The following is a 19,656-nucleotide window of genomic DNA, read 5'->3' as shown; positions in this document are numbered from 1 at the left end:
CCAAGATATATATATATATATATATATATATTTAATTTACGTATTAAAATAATATTTTCATTAGTCTTGTATAAAGTCACAAGTCTATAATTTCATGAATTGTTCACTCCCTTTTCACACAGAAGTGTATTGCCCAAAAGTATAAAAGCAGTATGTACTGGTCAAAGCTGGTATTGAACCACCAACCTTTGAAGGTTCTATTGATGGCGCAAATGCAGACTATTTTATTTAATATATTGTTAAGCTCGCCTAAGGCCCGAAGTCACTGGGATAGGCTTCAGTCACCCGCGACCCCGAAAGGGAACAAGCGGTAGAAAATGGATGGATGGATATTGTTAAGCTTTTTAATGGGATAACGTAATAAGAACAGAATAGAGCAGGAAGTCATTTATTTGCCCTTAAAAGTACATTTTACAAACATGTGAATGATGGCGTCTGAGTGGAGTGAAATACCTGCTCACTGAAGCGTTCAAATGGCTGACTCTGAACTCTGACCTCTCCGTGGAGCACAGGTACAAAAATAAACCATCCTGAGTCTGTGCACCACATTCTACTTCCTGCTCTGCACTAGGTCAAAAACCATCACTTTTACTGGCTCACAAGGTAAAGTGCAAGAGCGTTCAAACATGTTCAATAAAAAGTACAATACAACAAAAGAGGGACATTACTACAACTTGACTACCATTTATGAGTATTCCCCTAGATTTTAAAATATTGATATTGTCAAATCTGCACGAGGAGGAGTTGGAAGAAGTGTCTGGGGAGTGGGAAGTCTGGGGGTCTCTGCTTAGACTGCTGCCCCCACGACCTGGCCCGGATAAGCCGAAGAAGATGGATGGATGGATGGATGATATATTGTCAAATGTCAGTGATTCACCACGAAGCAAGACAAATATTAATGCTGCAAAACAAATCTACAGGTCTAAAGAAGTCACCTGAACCTGATGCCTAAATTGGATGCCGACGTTTTCAGAGATCAAGACAATCACGTTGTATGGAATATTCATGTCATACAGTTTTTTGTATCGACCACAAACACAGGGCCCAGGGTTAATGTTATTACATGAAGCCCTAAAGCCAGTAGAAACTAATTTGGACACTTACAATAACACAATTACAGATCAAGATTTTAATATTTCATCCCTCCAGCTGTCTCTGTCCCTCCGCTGTCGTTTCCGGGCGAGTTCGGGGAAGTACGCGCTGTTGTACGGTCGTTCTCTGTCGTTTAACTTCTTCGCAGCGTTGTTGTCCTTTCCTTTTCCGTTCTTCTGGTCGATCAGCGCCTGAGCTCTCCTCCGCTCCTCAGCTTCCCTCAGGAGACGCTCTGCTCGCAATCGCTGAATGGAGCTGTCGACAGAGGCCAGTGTTACTAAAACGTAATGATAAAGACCAATCTTGTATTTGTATTTGCTTGCATTGGGATTTGAATAGAATAGAAAAAGTGCGTGTGCTGCGAGAGCGTCGCTGCTATTGGAGCTGAGCAGTTTGATTGAAGTTGGAACAAATGACAGCGTTCTAATTCGGAAAAAACATTTGAATTTGTAAGAGAAGCCTAAATAAACTATAAACCTAATTCAAAATGTTTGGTATGATCAAATACAAATATAAATTCAAGCTTACAGTATGCAAAATATTGTTTTAAAAACCTAAATTATCAGACGAGTCCGTAAGCAGTTATGATGAATATGAAAATTATTGTAAAAGTGGATTATAAAACTTATTTTTAAAACCTTATGTTTTAACCAGTGACCAGCTTTATTCAAACAACACAGTCAATGTTATTTTGCTCTGTGTAGCTGGCATATAGCTTTATTAACAAGTCCCTCATATTTTGTACAGTGGTAATTATTTCAAAATGGCTGAATTTCACCTCCAATATACCTCCTTCCTATAATAGTAGTTAGTTACCTCTCTCCATGACTCTTCTCCCCACGGTCACGTTTGTCCTTCTTCTTGCTCTTGTGTTCTTTTCTGTCTTTTATCCCCAGGCCTTTCCTCATGTCGTTTAGCGGATCTAAACTATTCTTCAGGCGGCGCTGCCTCTTCTCCTTCTCCTCCTCTGAGAGTGGTTTCTTCTTATCACTTTCTTTACTCTCTTTACTCTCTGTATTTTCTGAGCCAGTTTTCATGTACCACGGTGTTATCTCCTCTCCAGGCTGAGGCCCCAAAGACACCAGTAAGCCAATGGCACGCTCCTGCTTTTCCTAAAAACACAAAAAACATGCCGTGGATGGAGTGTCTTGGCCTCGGACACAATGACGCCGTGTCAGTCAAACAGTAGTTACCGTCTCCTCTTTCTTCTCTTTGAGGTACTCCTCGTTACCCTTCTTTTCCGACGACTCCTCCAGAGGAAACAGATTCAGATGTTCAGAGACTCCGCTCCCTAGACTTTCCTCTGGTTCTTCAAGCTTGCTGCTGACTCCTGCGGCCTCAAGTGAACTCCGAGCTTTCCTCCTCATGAACTCTGTACGAGCCTGTAATTAAAGAAAATGATGTTCGGTCAAGTCTTGTGTTTTGAAATCGTCTTCTTCTGTATTGTCCATTATTATTTCACCTCTTGTTCTGCTCGGTCCACCCTGCGCTTGGCCTCTCGCTCCTCTTCGGCCGCCTGGGCCTCGTCCCTCCGGACCCGGGCCACGTTGTCCTTGTTGCGGACATGCCAGCTCTTTTTGGGGAGGATGTTCATGGTCCCTGATAAGGCAAAAACATGTGTTTCAGTTTATTTTACTTTGTTTATTTATAGCAAATAAAAGTGCCCTTCAATTAGTGATATCAGGACAATAACACAATAACATTAATCTAACAGAACAGTTTTAAATGAAACGTTGAAAGAAGCAGATTTTAGTATAGTCTAAGTTTTTATTTTGCCAAAGTTTGACTATAAAATAATGCATGATTATAGTTTTAAAACTTAGTTTTAAGTATAAAAAGGCTTGTAGTAACTTACTTAAAGACTTAAAGGCAAGTTAACAGACATATAGCATCTCGCAATCAATGTCAACAAACCTTTTCTGATTCTGATTCAATATTGTGCAGCCCTAATATTTACATAAACATCCAAAGCTTTAACTGCCTTATGTCAGACAGTATCATAAACCAAACATGCCTAAACCTGGTATAAGACTGTAGCACGGGATTTCTTATCAAATCGAGATGAAATGGCTAGAGCTAACCTAGCTTCGGTTAGCATGGGTTAATTTTTGCATGTTTCACGTTAATTCATGACAGAACACGTATAGAACAAAGACACATTGTTGGAAATTGCAATAATCTTACTTCTTAAATGAAAAAATCCAAAATACTACAAGAGAGTCTGGGTGCAGACCCTAATCCAGAGTCTTATTCACTCTGGAGGAAGCTTCACGGACAGGTCCGGAAGTACACATGGATCACACGGAAGCACTTCAAAATAAACACACTTCAAAGCAAATATGTAAATAAATAAAATCATTACGCAATTATTTATTTATTATCACTGTTTTTAATAAATTATGTTTTCGTTATGAGAAAAATTCGCGTAAGAGGCTAGGAAAAAATAAATGTTTTTAAACACAATCAGAAAACATTAAACTGAATAAAAGACTGGCATCTTATAGAAATATACTATATGGTGAAAATTGTCTTGAATAAATGCTTGATTAATATACAGGTTGCTTTGACGTTATTATTTCATATGGATTAGAGTCATGGTCTTTTTTGTTGTTGTTGTTGTTGTGGTTTTTGCTATTGTTACTTTTAATGGCGGTTGGAAACCAAATGAAAAGGTGCATTTACCACGGATATTTAATAACTTCTGATCCACAAAAATCTGATCCACGAATGCTCAGCTATCACTTTATTTGTTTTGGCTTTACATAATTAGAATAGAAAAAACAATAAATTGAAAAACTTGACAGAAAGATGAAATGATAACATTCTTACACGGTTCATCTGCACAACATCCACAGAAAACCATAGAACCTTCCTTCATCCACCACTTCTTCACAAAATGTTCACACGTCTTCCACACAAAGAAAAAATATTTGAAGGGCTCCAACACCTCGTGTTCTTTTGTTGCCAAATTCTAGTCCACTTTAGCTGAAGAGGGTAAACGAATTTCTAGCCTCTGTCGCCTCATTCTCCTCCAAGAGTATTTTATGTGCTTGAAAAGAGACAGGTTTTTTGGCTCAAGTTGTGGCCATTCCACAGTTTTATGGCTTTTAAAAATATACAATAACAAATATTATTTTCAAATTGCACTTGCATTGAAAATAAAATAACAATGTTTGTTCCCTTTGTGGCATTCTATGCCACTATCACAGCCTTGTAGAAAAAAAAGGCTGCTATAATAGTAGCCTTTTTCGGACTACCGACTGTCCGTAATCCAAGCAAACCGGAAATGGAGCAGGCATGCCGGAAGTAAACAAAAGAACACAAACACAGAGTTGAACACAGTACCGCTGTTCTGACACTAGATAGGGCAATACAAATGTTGTTCAGAAAAGAAGACAATTCGACTTTTTTTTTCTTGATTTCTGGTGCATTACTCAAGTAAAAGTAATACGTAATTAGGGAAGTGAGAGTAACTGTCTGTACTGATTACAAGGATTAGAACACGAATCTGATTTATTCTTATTTATTTATTTAAATTATTGTAATTTTAAGGACAAAGCATTAAATAATAACCTAAATCCGACATTATTATAGAAACACAACTGTTCAGATACATACTCACAGTGGGATGAGTGACCAAATATTGTACGCAAGTACAATATATTACACCAGAAGGAGTAAAAGCATGGTGTCTGAAAATTACTCAAAGAAGTGAAAGTTTGTGTAAAAGGTTACTCAGGGGCAGAGAAGAAACAGGAGCAAAACAAAACTGTTCACTGTAAATAATAATTAAAAAAAACAAAACACTTGCTAAGTTGACCAGAATTCAACCTTTTGCTATTTCAAGCAATATTGCAATTATATAAATAACTAACATATATTGAAATTTGAATGTTGAAAGAAAATTGTTAGAGAGTACGAAAATTGGCCTATAACTTAACGGTTCAATGTCTGAAACAGCGAAAGCAATTTTAACTCATGAAGGCATAATATTGATGTCTATGTTCCAGTAATGTGTAATATGACATGGTTTTATGGTTTTATTCTGAAGTCGGGAGCACAAGAAAAAATCCTTAAAATTAGATCCTGCTCAGCCTCCCGATTTGTTTGACCAAGAATTGTTTATCCTGGCTTTCCTGTAAAAAAAACACACAAAACAGCATTCATTATTGCACCTTTAACAACTGTTTTATACAGCATAGAAATAGATGTACCAGTTTAAGTTGGGTTCTTAACAAAGTAACGCTTTTCTTGTAGACAGTGGCCAAGGCTACGATATAACACAGCACCAAACTGTAATGAAATAATACAAAGTTACACATAATCATAATAACTGCATTCAAATATGTCAAATATTATCATAATTAGAGTATCCTACATTGACAGCTAACAACAACATGGAAGTTAAGAATGGTGTCGACGTCCTTCTCCATCACTTACCAGGACAAAGCGAACAGGGGAATGGAGAAAGACTGGGAGCCGACGAAAAAGAGGAACTCTCGAGTTGTTTGGGAGAGTTTGCTGATGGAGGCCGGAACCACGCCCCACATGTTTGTGAGCAATCGGAAAGGCCCACACGCCATAGAGGGATGAATCCTGCACGACAAAATATGATGCTCAGGAACATTCCAACAGTAAACAACGGCATTGTGCAGGGATCACGCGCCGTTGACGTTCAGGTCATATTTTGCATACGACATATCTAAAAGTTTGAATAACAAATAATACTGTGAGATTACACTGGGTACAGTTACGTGGCCAGTAAAAACGTAGAATAATCAGATAATCCAATAATGACATTTGATTTTTGGTGCGTCTTTACATTGAGCACAAGAAATCCGATAAACAAAAACACAGCTAATTTGTGGATTTTTTGAGTAATTGTTATATTTGAGACGACTTTTAAAATAACACTTTCAATCTATTACATTTCCACTTTATTGTTATTTTTCCTTGTCAAAACCTGCACACTCATGCTATCAGACATTTCAATAATCTGACAACTCAAGGAAATCAACAATCAGATTTTTGGTGTGGATGTGAGCGCTTAACCGTGCTCTTAATGGTGCTAAAAAGCATTCGCACATGAAGCAAAGGACCAGCAGTTCTGTCCTTGGGCAAGACACTTCACCCAGCTCGTCCATGAACGGATTTCAGCGTCGCCGGGCGTATCCATATCGCATTTTGGTGTCACGATTATTGCAAGGAAAAACATCACACACATTTAACGATTATTTACGACGACTAAAAGTGACTAAACGACAGTGAAATCTCAAATTTTCTTTCATTCTCGTTGTCTGACATGTTACTGTCCCTCAAGTTTGTGACCGGCTTTACAAACTTGAACTTTCTGACGGACAAAGTCAAGTTAAATGTGACAAAAACAGCCAGACAACAGTTATTTACATCAACAGTTATTTAAATCCAAGTCTATCGTTTGGACAACAGAGAATATAGAATAGGACCATAACTTAAAATACTTAATTTGGCTGCTTAAATGGTCATTATTATTATTTTTTTGGTACGATCATGGATTAACCTAATAATCTCGACACATCCCTAGTTGGGGGGTCTTCAATCAAACTGTACCTCAGGACGACGGTTCAGCTTTAGATATTTGTCCCAATCACGCCACAACAGACAAAAGAATGGCCACTCACACGGCAGCGCTGTAAATCATAACGAGCGACGCCAGGCCCAGGCCGAGCAGGAGGATCCCGGAGAAGAAGAAGCTGGAGGTGGTCGAGCGGAACGTCTTGAGCGCTGGGCGACAGTTTTGGAACAGCGTGATCTGGAAAAAACAAAGGAACAACGGCGTTCAGAAGAAGCAGTAAGATGCCGCACTTGAGACCGCCGACGCACGTGCCTTCTTCGTGTAAAAGAGGACGATGAACTTGAGGGTGTTGATCAGCGGCAACAGAGGGCAGAAGAACGCCCCCGTCCACACGACGGTCTGGCCGTAGACGAGGCCCAGCACGTTGTAGGGGACCACAAACTCCTGCCGTCCCACCCAGCGAGTCAGTTTGTTGGGCCAGTTATCCACAAAAATCCTGGAGCGGAGGGAAATACACAGGGAAGATGCACAAGCTGCTTTAAAACAGAGATGGAGGACAGGTATTCGCAAGGTATATGTCATAAGTGTCATTTCAGATGTCGACCTGGTTTAAGGATAATGTGTATCTCTGGCACTCGGCCCCAAAACCTATACAATGTGCTATTATTATTATTATTATTATTATTATTATTATTATTATTAATAATAATAATAATTTAAATTGATTTAATTGATTTAATTATATTTATTTATTTTATTTATTTATTTTATTTATTTTATTTATTTTATTTTATTTATTTTATTTATTTTATTTATTTTATTTATTTTATTTATTTTATTTATTTTATTTATTTTATTTATTTTATTTATTTTATTTATTTTATTTATTTTATTTATATTTGGCATTTTAGTTCCTTTTTTAGTCTGTAATGTTCTTTTTTATGCAGAAGTCATGTTAAGTTCACCGAGCAATGTTTCAAAATAAAACTACTAAATGATCAATTAAAACATTTTGTCAGTTGCCACAAACTATTTATTTAGGACTATCCGTCTATTATAACTGTCTATTGCATACATATGACCAGTTATGAACATTTTGTTAAAACCTCGTCTCGACTTTGTGTTAGTTTTTGTTCAATGTGCCCAGGCTCGGTAATTACAAGGAGAATAAATACAGACTGAAGACTAGAGGAATAAGAATACAGAATATAGAGCTGATATAATACATACCTGCGTGGAAACTCCACTAGAATGAGAACGGCTAAATTAATGATCAGATCGAAGAGGGTCAGCTTGTACATCTCCTGTCCCACACGGGTTTCCCAGCACTGAGAAGAGAGAAACAGATCAACCATTAGCGTCTTAACATACTAAACCACAGTGTTATTCAAACCGCTCAAAGGAAGATAAATTAAGTGAATACTATTTTTACTTTGACTAGTTCTGAACACTCCCATTAGTTCTGCTCTTGGACTTTTCAGGATAATGTATATATGAGAGTTTAAAAGCATGACAGAGGCTAACGAGCTTTGCAGTAACGAATGTCCATCATGTTTTAATAACTTAACGGTTTCAGAAACAGATTTGAAATAAAATGATGGGTCTTGCAGCCACTTGCACCGTGAAAGCTCTCTTCTTTTTTATTATTGTTTTATAAAAATGCAAATGAAAACACAGAGAAAAGACAGAAAGAGTGGCAGTCCTAGAGTCAGGTCTGTCTCCACCATAAACCTCTTTGTATCCATCTGTCGATTCCATTGTTGGAGTTTTACATCCGAGATACACCGTGTTAAAGTCAAACGTTGGTGTTGAAGCCTCAGCCGATGTCTTTATGAACAACAGGGCAACACGTGGTAGTGATGGGCCACAAAACAGCCACAGTTTCTCCAACAATTAGTGCTTCTCTCGAACTTTTTATGTGTAGTTTTGTAAAGTCTATAGAAATTAAGTGATGGGCGGTCACTGTTGAGCTCCATAAAATCTACAAATACAAAAATTGACCTTGATTTCTGACTAGATTTGCCCTTTCCTCGTTGTCATTGTCTTATTTCAGGCTAAATCAGCTCGGTCAGAAATGTCACAAAACAAGTTCAATATTCAACAGGTAAAATGAGCAGTTAAATCAAACCGTGTCAAAATTGCTCAAATTAAGATTCATATTTAGAATTCCACTGATTAGAACTCTGGATGTGTTTTGCTGTGACTGCGAGAGCACCTGGTAAGCCTTGACGTTGTAATGGCAGAGCTCACAGTCTGCTTTGTCTTGCTCACACGTGATCTGACGCCACAACGTGAAGAGAAGAATGACCAAACTGACCAGCCGCAAGAGCACTGCCCTGGAGAGACAAGACAAGAGGGAAACGTCAATGTGCAGGTCAAAAAGAGAGTGAATTCATTATAATACACTGCAGGAAACAGATATCTCGATGTAATGAAGCGACTCGAGTTCAGGATCTTTTAGTTGTTTGAGCTGTTCTGGTGTTTTAATGCGATAGACATATATTATTTGACTATTTGACAGTTTATGCACTCATCCCATTGGCAGATTTACTTGTTTATTCCAATTTAAACATCATGAAACGCCAGAAATAAATTAGATTAAGTCTTAATTTGAAAATGGACATATTTGATAAACTTTTGACTAAATGTGACTTAAATGTAGCACTTTTTTAGCCGTAGTTTAGTTCACTTTTGGCTCATATTGTGCCCTTGTTATTGTTTATTGCTATTAGTGCTGTTTGTTCTAATTTTGCTCTCTGCTTGTGTTCATTGATTTGTGTTCGTCTATTTAAAAACTCAAAATAAAAACATATATATACATTAAAAAAAGAAAAAATAAATGTCGTAAATAATAAGTTTAAATGTCCCCAAACCTTGTCAAAACGGTCAAAATGAATCACCTGAATTCAAGTAATTTAAACGCATGTGAAATACGCCCTTTTGCGATGTGTTTTTAGTAAACCCGTCTCTACCTGACTAACGCCAGGACGACCGTGACGCTGGGAGAGTATCGTTCAAACGGAGCGATCTGATCGTTCAGCGTTGGAACCACAAAGTTGGCCACGGTGATCACGATGGACGGTAAGTACTCGTAGAACAGTCCCAGGATCCCAGCCTGGTCCGAATTTTGCTGTGGACGGAGGAAACAGTGAGATTTAAGCAATATTCCTACGTGTGTGTGAGAATATGATCAAGCCAAACTTTACCTGACTGAAGTTGGTGGCAAAAAAGATTCCCGTTATAGCGGCGCCGATGAAACCTAAAGCCAAAATGAAGAGGACGATGCGAGTGGAGTAAAGGCAGACTTTCTGACACTGAGTGAGAGAAGCGCTCTTCTTCTTTATGAGCTCCTCTTCAAGATCCACCTGTGAGGAACAAAACACTGGGATGAGACTGTACGACAGATAACTATGTTTGTAACTGTAGTTTATTCTATTTCTTTCTTTCCTATTCTTCATTTGTTTTATTTATTTAATTGTTATTTATTAGTTTATCATTTTTATATATTTTTGGGATTTAACAACATATAAACAAACACAAAAAAGAAAACAATAAAAAAGAAGACAAGACCAGATGAGAGTGTAGGAAAAACAGGACACATATCAATGTTGAGCTGTAGTTTATTATATTCTTTCTTTTCTTTCCTCTCTATTTTTTATTTATTTAATTTTAACATTTTTAAAATTATTTTTATGTATCTTTTTAAAATCATTTTTATGTATTTTTGTGATTTAACATCAGATGTTAAAACAAGACCAGATGAGAGAAACAACATAGAATAAAAAACAGTTGAGCTCTGTGTTTTGCTTTTGTTTCTATTTTATTCCCTCTTCTGTTGTTGTTTAGTTTTTGTTGTTCTATGTTCTAATGAAAAATAAAATACTAAAAAAGAAAGAACTAAAAAAAACAGTAGACATCCAGCAAATAATAAAGAAAAAAAAAATATTAAAAAAGAGAAAATCAAGGCGCATGAAACTCAAAGAAAACGTCCCATTTCGTCCCAAGTCTGTCAAATTTGTCCATTTTAAAATTAAGTCTGAATGTAATTTTGTCCAGTGTAATGTCAGTCCAGTCATTGATCATCGGTATGTTCTGTTGTGTCTTCCGTTTTTTTGTGAGGGGCCTTTTCTTCCTGGAGGATGTCTTTCCTTTTCTTTCAATAAAAAAAAACAGAGCCTGATGACACATTTGTGGGGCCGACAATGCTCAGAAACAACACCTGAAGTCTGAAGTAGACGTTCTGCTGCTTGAGTTTGGTGGCCTGCTGTCCACTGGAGCCGTAGTCCCACCCGGTGAACACGAGCACGCTGTAGCTGCCCTCGGAGCTGCCTCCCGTCGCCACGGCAACGCGAGCTGTGGTGCCCATCCTGCACAGACGTTGGTTCACTTTTTTAATGTTTTTGCAGTGATAATTTGACTTGTTTTGAGTAGTTTTGACAAGTTTTGATTGTTCTACTTTCTAAGGTTTGTTCTACTGTTCATTTTATTATTTTATGATGTTTATGCAGGAGATTCATGTATTATTTTAACTTGTGTGTGGCTGATATTTGGTAATTGTGTGTTTTTGTTGCACTCTCAAATGTATGCCATTATTACGACTGATTAAGAGTCTGAATCACCCTTAATTAAGTATTAATTAAGTTACTAAGTCTGAATCATTCTACTCTTTGCTCATAATGAATTAATTTTTTGCTTGTGCTGTAGTAAGGCTAATTAAGGCTTAGAGGTATCAATAAATCGAGTTAAAACTACACAAGAAAGAGAATATTCTGTGTTTGAGTCATATTATTTATAGCGGACATTACTTTATGACCTGGTTCACGACTGATTCTATGTGTAAGATTGGTTGTCGTTGAACTCACCGCGCGATGATGCAGAAAAGACAGAAGAGCAGGTAGAAAGCCGCCGTGGACAGATACGCCAGGGGGATGTTGTAGGAAAAGGTCATGTTCTCGACCAGCGTGTTGTTGTAGTAGCCGTAGAACAGGTACGTGTATTCAATAAAACCCTTAACAGACAAAATACTAATTACATTACAGTATTTACATGGCAATATTGAGATTTTTGTCCATTTTATTGCCTCTGTGTTTTCCATTTACCACTGCTTCTGTCAAGGTAAGATTTGTTGATTCTGTGGGTCAATTTGTCCACTGTTAGAGCGGCAACAATCACTCTTTTTCGTATGTTTATTTGGATGATTTGTACTGTGTTTTTATTGTGTCTTGACCTTGATGTTGTGAAGTGAGAGCGCTAACCACTCTGCCACCGCACCGCTACATGGAGCACAGCAGAAGCCGGTTTGGACTGATCTGGACACACGTTTTCACCGTACCGTTCCAGAGAGAAAATTCAGGAAGAATGTGTAGAAAACCACCAAGCCTTGAGGATTAGGGTCATAGGTCATGCATTCCTCTGGACCTGAAACAGACCAACATTTGGAACATCGCAGCTTGTACCACAGATAGACAATTATACACATCGGTCTATGTTTATTTGACTTTTACACTAAAACAAAAGCTAAACAATCTTATTAGGCCCGAGCGCCACAAGCTGGCGAGAGGCCTATTAATCTCGTAAGGCCGTGCGAAGCACGGCTGCGAAAGTGCGCACGTAGTGCGCACGAAATCGAGCGCGAAGCGCTCGCCCACTTCCAAACACTCACTAACGCACTCCTCCACTCATGCACGCCCCGTGCATACTAATTAGTTGTAGGAAAATGGAACATTACCGTTGTAAACGGGCGAAGCCTGTGCAAAAGTGCGCACTAAACGAGCATATAAAGCACTCATTTGCCCTAAGTAGCTCACGAATACGTTCCCCATCTCTTGCATGTTCCGTGCATATAAGCATGTAATGCAAAAATTGAACATTATTACTGTATAGAGGGCCAAAAACACAAAGTGGGCGGAGCCCACTCAAAATTAACGAAAGTACCCGTCAGTGACCAGGGACCCACACCATGAGGTAGGAAAGCGCGAGCGCTTTCCGAAAATGTATAGTTTATGATATTTGGAAAATGGGAAACATTGTTTTCGCATCGGAATATTCTTCTTTCTTTCTTTCTTCTCGGGACCAACCCTCCTATTTTTCACCCAGTGAACATTGACGAAAAGTCACAAAAATTTGCACACCTCTAAAAATCGTGCCTCTCTACATTCTGGCTATTTCCCTTTTCTAAAATAAAAAAATTGGCGCGTCAGCGCCCCCAAATGTACCAAAAATGCATTGAGAGAGGAAATGACCCAAAAAAAATCTGATCGTAGAATCATGAAATTTGGCGCAGAGGTAGATGGTGACAAGAGAAGTAAAAAATATTATTACGGCAACGCCGTCCACCCAACCAAATGTCGGCCTTATTGGTTCAAAAATGGCTAAGCAGGACTCGGGAGTTTTTCCAAACGTCGTACTTTTACGAACTCCTCCCAGGGCGTTGGCTCTAAAAAGCTGAAATTTGGTGAAAATGCTACTGAGGAGTGGGACATCAAAAGTTATTCAAATTACATCGATCCCTGTCACGGTCTCTGTGCGGCGAAGCCGCAAACTTTAGCTAGAATTTCAGAAATCTCCCAAATTTAACATTTCTGCCGTTTGCGCAGATAAAGTCCGAATTGCGTCAAATTAGAATCAGTTGTTAAACTCTTTGCGCTTAACATACTTGAAGTGAAATTAATTAATTTGGCGCCACAGCGCCCCCTACAGATTTTATATGGAGGTTAAATGTTTAGTTTTGCGAAATTATATGAAATTTGACACACAACTCAATTTTAGAATCCCCATCAAAAAAGTCAATAAGACCCATGTCATAATTGTTATGGCGTTGCCGTAACGATGACCGAAACCTCCCATGTTATTCCAATGGGGAAATCGCCAGAACATGTTTACACTTTAGACTTTCACAAACTCCTCCCAGGGCGTTAGCCCTATTAACCTAAAATTTGGTGAGACTCATCTTCAGGGGTGGACCATCAAAAGTGTTTCACATTTTTATTCAAAGAGTCACGGTGTGTGTACGCCAAAGCCGCACATTATGCCAAGAATTCAAAATAAAATTGCTTTTTGATGGTAAAACAAAGGGGAGAAGATGTGACAGCGTCACAGATTCAGCAGTAGATGTAATAAAAGGACAATTGGGGCGCGTTAGCGCCCCCTCCTCTTGTGGCGTGGCGGCGGTGTGGCGGCGGCGTGGCAAGGGCCGATCATTGCCGCTTGCGGCTATATTTATCATTATTTTCATTCACAAAAACAAGCATTGCAAAAAGGTATTTTATTTAGAGCTATTTTCTATATACATTTTAAACATATATTAACGGTTTGTGTAAATGTATTACACAAGATTTATCCAAAAAATCCACTTTGGGGTAAGTTGAACCAGATGAGTAACATAATAATATTACACTTCTTTATTATATTTCATTTCTCAGTCTCTTACTGGACAGTTTAAAAGGTTTTTTTTTATCAATTTTGGTCCAAAAGTCAGGCTTTGATCTGGCGTTTCAATTTACCTCTATTTACTTTTATTAAATAGAAAACATCCTAAAATATATATAAACAGATTTTTTTAATTCCGATTTCACATCATATTGACAAAAACACGTATTTTTTGTGCACGACATTACAATTTAGTGAAATTTGCCTAAGCTCATTAGCATTCTAATTTCAACTTTAAATATTATACATTTAAGAACTGATTTATTACATGAAATTTACAATATTTTGATTTCTTTTTTGTTGCCATTTATAAGAACAGCTCTGTCTCTATTTTTGAACTCCCAAGTGTATTTCTAAGACTGATCTGTTGCTAGGTAACGGTTGAAACGAACAGGATATTCCCTATAAAACCTTTTTCAAAGTGCCTTCGACAGATCAAAAAATTTTACATATTTCATCCCTGCCTATGTTTCCCATTTTTTAAATTATTATTAAATTACTTCCTGTTTGTAAATTACTGTCATTGATTTTCTCCCACCAAACAAAAAAAAAAACAACCTATAAATTAAACAGGACCAAATAAAGTGTATTGTAAAAATGTTGTCAGACCACTGCACACTCTCTGTATCTAATGGTAAAATGTTTAATCTATTCAAACTCATAAGAAAGAGCCGTGTGCTTCACTATGAGAGACATGAATGAGTGCAACTGTTAAAAGGATCAGAACCATCAGAAGAAACCACTTTTAGCACTTTTATGTTTTGTGGCATTTCTACAAAACATTCTCTGTAAAATAATGCTTGTTGTTCATGATGAAGTTACCTGTGCTGTCAGTAGAACTGCCCTCCACAGCTCTGAAGATGATACTCGGGATGATGACAAACCCACCGATCAGTAAGAAGGAAAAGAAGTTGAGTATCACCAGGAATCGCAGGAACAGGAAGTAGGACTGGACTCCGCCTCCAAAATTACCTTGAATATGAATAGTTTTTAGAGCAAAGTAAAGTCACTGACGTATGAACGCGACGACTCGACTCTACCTCCGATGTTCTGTATCGATTTTCTCCACAGGGTGAAAAAGTGTAGGATTTCTGTGGCCACACTTTTGACTTTCAACCAAGATTTATTCTTCTTTTTCTTCCAGGACTCGTCGCCGGGGGCAACAGGGGTTTGCATTTGCTGCGCCTGACTGGAAGAGAAGAGCTGGGGTCAGAACGCAGGGTGGAATTATCGTATCACATGTGTTAATCTGGTTTACGGTTAATAATTCTGTAATTACTGTCCACATGAAACAAAAACCGGCACAAAGTTTGACTTCTATTAAAAAACGAGGATGTGATTGTTGTCAGTTGAAAGGACTTTAAGACGTGAGATTAATATGGTAATGATTAGAGATTGTGTTTTTCTATGACCGACGCCTGTGTCAAGTATTTAGGATCCAAAGCAGTCGATGTCCAATAGGTTCTAGCGACACATTGGACCAATTTTGATTATTTCCCCCAAAACACATGTTATAAAATACAAATCTGCTGCTAAAAAAGAACAAAAACATAAAAAAATACTTTTAATCGAGCAGTGTAAACCCATTATGTCCAGAACCATTATTTTAAACTATAGGTTTTGTATCAACCTCAATCAAGGTTCGAACCACCGATCTTCTGGTTGGTGGGTGACTGCTCTACCTTTGAGCCTTTGACCTTTAACCCTAGCTTCTACAGCTGCTGAAGTAGTGTCCTTAAAAAGAACCGAAGTTCGTGGGAACGCATTAGAAATGTTTTGCTTCTATGTTTGTTTGATATTTATCATAGTTTTACATCGGTGAAGTTGGTGCTGAGCTCTAAATCATCCCTCTGTGATGTCATCGTAAATAACAGAGGCAATTCACGCTCGTCTGACACATCTTTCATTCAACAAACTAAAGGCGTTATATTTCATTATCGTTCGTCACATCATAACTGTTGTGTCATTTGTATGGATTTTGGCTCTTGTTTGCAGTATGGTCGCTAGGAAACGGTTGTGGAATTAGCTCTACCTATGTCACATTTGCTGGTCGTGTCCAACCAGGAAGTAACATTATAAACTTGACAAAAGTGGTCAAACTGGGGACAAATAGGCAAAAGGTTCAGTAAAATCGTAAATATAATCGTGTTCACTGCGTTTTACTGAACTTGAAGGAGAGAAAGGTTCAACTCTGCGTGATACATGTGAGTGCAGTATTCCTGTTGTTTATCTGGGTCATTTCTACCTATGTTTACCTGATTTTCTTCTTTTAAATGTCAGATACACACTGAATATTTAGCAGAGTTGTGGCCCTTACCGCACGGCTCTCTTGAGGGCCATCGGCAGAGGGATTGTCCGCAGGTCTCGGGCGACGGGATCGTCCTGGTTCTCCTCGTCAACGTCGGAGCTGCGGTCGAGGTGAGGGTAGTTTCGACTGGACGATCGAGATGGCGCCTGGCGGAGCCTCAAGGACTGAGGGCCACTGCGGGGGCCACGGCCTGGTGTGGAGGAACAAAGTGAGGGCAGCGTGGATACGGGAGGGTTCAATGTTACTTCAAAATATTACTATTCAGGTAGAAGAACACAGGAGGAAATGAGAGATTCTTGGTATTTGGTGAAAAAGAGGCTCTAAATCTGAGAAATAAACCTGATCTGAACCAGAAAGTGACAGTACAAAACCAAAACCAAATCCTGTTCTAGTCCTGGTTAAGTCCGGTTCTAGTCCCTGTTTAGTCCTGGTTTAGTCCTGGTTTAGTCCTGGTCAAGTCCTGGTTTAATCCTGATCTAGTCCTGGTTTAGTCCTGCTCTAGTCCTGGTTTAGTCCTATTCTAGTCCTGGTTTAGTCCTATTCTAGTCCTGGTTTAGCCCTGATCTAGTCCCGGTTTAGTCCTGTTCTAGTCCCGGCTTAGTCCTGTTCTAGTCCCGATTTAGTCCTGGTCTAGTCCCGGTTTAGTCCTGTTCTAGTCCTGGTTCAGACCTGTTCTAGTCCTGGTTTAGTCCTGGTTTTGTCCTGTTCTAGTCCTGGTTTAGACCTGTTCTAGTCCTGGTTTAGCCCTGATCTAGTCCCGGTTTAGTCCTGTTCTAGTCCCGATTTAGTCCTGGTCTAGTCCCGGTTTAGTCCTGTTCTAGTCCTGGTTCAGACCTGTTCTAGTCCTGGTTTAGTCCTGGTTTTGTCCTGTTCTAGTCCTGGTTTAGACCAGTTCTAGTCCTGGTTTAGTCCTGATCTAGTCCTGGTTTTGTCCTGTTCTAGTCCTGGTTTAGTCCTGATCTAGTCCTGGTTTAGTCCTGATCTAGTCCTGGTTTAGTCCTGTTCTAGTCCTGGTTTAGTCCGGATCTAGTCCTGGTTTAGTCCTGTTCTAGTCCTGGTTTAGTCCTGTTCTAGTCCTGGTTTAGTCCTGATCTAGTCCTGGTTTAGTCCTGTGCTAGTCCTGGTTTAGTCCTGTTCTAGTCCTGGTTTAGTCCTGATCTAGTCCTGGTTTAGTCCTGTGCTAGTCCTGGTTTAGTCCTGATCTAGTCCTGGTTTAGTCCTGTTCTAGTCCTGGTTTAGTCCTGATCTAGTCCTGGTTTAGTCCTGTTATAGTCCTGGTTTAGTCCTGATCTAGTCCTGGTTCAGTCCTGGTTTAGTCCTGGTTTAGTCCTGATCTAGTCCTGGTTCAGTCCTGGTTTAGTCCTGGTTTAGTCCTGGTTTAGTCTTGGTTTGGTTTCTCACAACAGTGTAAATGACTCCTCTGATTTATGCTTTAAAACACATCGAATGGCTTTATGTGGCATTTCTAGCGTTTCTAAATACAAACAATACAAATCGAAAGGAGTTAACATCTTAAATTATACAGTAAAAACAACTTTTGCATTAAATATTACAAAGCTTTTGACATTGTAAGAGTGAAGAGAAGCAAAATGAGAACTATTCAGAGTGCAAAGTGTAATTAAACGACTTCGAAAACATTACAACTCAAGGAAAATGATTTAAACAGTTAATTTAGTTAACTTCATGACTACCTCCTGTGCATTCATACCATATTTACCACAAACTATGGACTAATTAGTACAAATTAAAAAATAAAAGTGCATACCCTGGCTGTGATTGGAGATTGAGTCTTGCATCTGTGAATCCCAACTCTTTTAAAACTATTTCAGATTTAAATTCAAGTCAATCCCGACGTCAGATCCCAAAGTGTGTCACAAGGAAACTGTCCCATCCAGGAAACGCTGTTGTGTTTTCACATCTCATGGACTTTACTCCCTTTTGTAACAGCGCAGAAAACTACTTCCTTGTGTGCTTTAACCCATTGTCTCCAAGGCGACGGTATCCAATGAATTAAGCCGTGCATCTTCTCACTTTAGGGACAAGGCCAAGACTGACCCAGGTCTAGAACAGGACTAAACTACTGCACTACCTTCAAATATCAAACTATTTTACACATAAAAAAAAGGCTTGGAAGTAATTTTTTTTAAATGTCATGACAAATATTGGTAATTTTAAGTTATTTTACATTCATCATACATTCAAATTTGGTGAGTAACAGCCCATTTAAAATAAAAAATCCACAATTATTGATCATTGCGATGAGTGACTGGATCTATGATATCATTATACACCGACATTAAGCAAACAATGGAATATGATTAATTTCCCTGGCCATAAGCTCTTGAAAAGACGATGTAACGTGAAACCCAGCGACATCGTTTGTCCAGCTGTCGATATTAAAACAAAACGAGAAATATGTAAACATGTTTAATTTAAAGCGGTGTACAGACATGAAAAAGGAGTATTTTAAATGTACAGTTCATACACACACACCGTTAATGCAACACGTAACACAGTGAACGTCTCATTTACAACATTTGAAACAGATGCGGTCAGTGACAAAACTGGAATGATACAGTCGATACAACTTTCTGAGGCTCACAATGTGGTGTAATGTGCATTTATCACACGTTTGAGCTGCTCTTTCCCCCCCGTCCGTGCCGTTGTGGACACATATATATATTTCCAGTGTTTGGTCCTGACCCTGATCGGTCTGTGGCGGCAGTTGGAACGTTCTGGCAGTGAATGAAGGATTGAAAATGGCACACAGTTGCGGGTAAACCACAGTAAAAGTCGCATTATAGCTCACAGTTACACGACTCGGGAGGCGGGTGCAGTCCGTATGGAACGTGTTTGTGCATGTTTCCTGTGCGGGCAGGAGAAAACCATCCAGGCAAGTCTGTGACGACACATTCCTGTAGTTTTACCTTTTAAAACGACTGAAATATATAATAAATATACATGGGAAGATCACTCCCGACACCATAGTAGCAAGCAAACTCTATGTAAGATGACCAAGCAGTTCAAATTGGGCTAAAGACAAAGCAGAAAGCAGAGGTGCACTTTGACTACAGAGCTCAAGATAATGCCTTACAGTGGAACATTCTAAGCTTAGATACAGTCAGAGGGAGTGAGTGAGAAAACCCTCGAAAAGACAAAAAAAAGAGAAATACACACAATCCACCGGGAAACGTCTTAAAACACACGCCAGGCCACGCCCCCCCTACTATGACTGGGGACGGTATAGCGATGATCAGATATCAGTGGGTTTCCG

The 19,656-nt window shown here is 38.8% G+C and overlaps 2 protein-coding genes across 3 annotated transcripts; both read right to left on the bottom strand.

The window, feature by feature from the left end:
- Window positions 1-1,106: 1,106 nt before the first annotated feature.
- leng1 (leukocyte receptor cluster (LRC) member 1) lies at window positions 1,107-3,325 on the bottom strand. 2 transcript variants are annotated; one of them, XM_072461047.1, is made up of 5 exons: window positions 3,251-3,325; window positions 2,555-2,691; window positions 2,286-2,474; window positions 1,909-2,204; window positions 1,107-1,347 (listed from the first exon to the last, which is right to left on the bottom strand). In XM_072461047.1, the coding sequence occupies exons 2-5, from the start codon at window positions 2,684-2,686 to the stop codon at window positions 1,122-1,124; spliced, it is 843 nt and encodes a 280-aa protein (XP_072317148.1). In that variant the 5' UTR covers window positions 2,687-2,691; window positions 3,251-3,325; the 3' UTR covers window positions 1,107-1,121. The 2 variants fall into 2 exon arrangements, with proteins under 2 accessions (XP_072317148.1, XP_072317149.1); XM_072461048.1 differs by having other exon boundaries at window positions 3,277-3,301.
- A 1,763-nt stretch (window positions 3,326-5,088) lies between these two features.
- tmc4 (transmembrane channel-like 4) lies at window positions 5,089-18,237 on the bottom strand. Its single transcript, XM_072461351.1, has 16 exons — window positions 18,148-18,237; window positions 16,392-16,572; window positions 15,115-15,263; window positions 14,897-15,046; window positions 11,979-12,064; window positions 11,509-11,654; window positions 10,866-11,013; window positions 9,853-10,011; window positions 9,619-9,776; window positions 8,862-8,982; window positions 7,877-7,974; window positions 6,959-7,142; window positions 6,753-6,883; window positions 5,533-5,688; window positions 5,307-5,385; window positions 5,089-5,228 (listed from the first exon to the last, which is right to left on the bottom strand). Exons 1-16 carry the CDS (start codon window positions 18,176-18,178, stop codon window positions 5,172-5,174), a joined length of 2,034 nt encoding a protein of 677 aa, XP_072317452.1. The 5' UTR covers window positions 18,179-18,237; the 3' UTR covers window positions 5,089-5,171.
- Between the last annotated feature and the right edge of the window lie 1,419 nt (window positions 18,238-19,656).

The sequence above is a fragment of the Eucyclogobius newberryi genome, unplaced genomic scaffold, assembly GCF_026437365.1.
Source record: "Eucyclogobius newberryi isolate DKJ021-1_F unplaced genomic scaffold, fEucNew1.0.hap1 SCAF_3, whole genome shotgun sequence".
NCBI classification, from domain to species: Eukaryota; Metazoa; Chordata; class Actinopteri; order Gobiiformes; family Gobiidae; genus Eucyclogobius; species Eucyclogobius newberryi.
This window is presented reverse-complemented; position numbering and strand designations above follow the sequence as displayed.

Coding starts and splice junctions, on each gene's coding strand:
- leng1 (XM_072461047.1), bottom strand. CDS start 2,686: ATGAACATCCTCCCCAAAAAGAGCTGGCATGTCCGCAACAAGGACAAC. Junction 2,475..2,554: donor TGGACCGAGCAGAACAAGAG/GTGAAATAATAA, acceptor CTTTAATTACAG/GCTCGTACAGAGTTCATGAG. Junction 2,205..2,285: donor AAGAGAAGAAAGAGGAGACG/GTAACTACTGTT, acceptor TTGTGTTTTTAG/GAAAAGCAGGAGCGTGCCAT.
- tmc4 (XM_072461351.1), bottom strand. CDS start 18,178: ATGCAAGACTCAATCTCCAATCACAGCCAGG. Junction 15,047..15,114: donor ATCGATACAGAACATCGGAG/GTAGAGTCGAGT, acceptor TTCATATTCAAG/GTAATTTTGGAGGCGGAGTC. Junction 7,143..7,876: donor CTAGTGGAGTTTCCACGCAG/GTATGTATTATA, acceptor CCTCCGCTCCAG/GATTTTTGTGGATAACTGGC.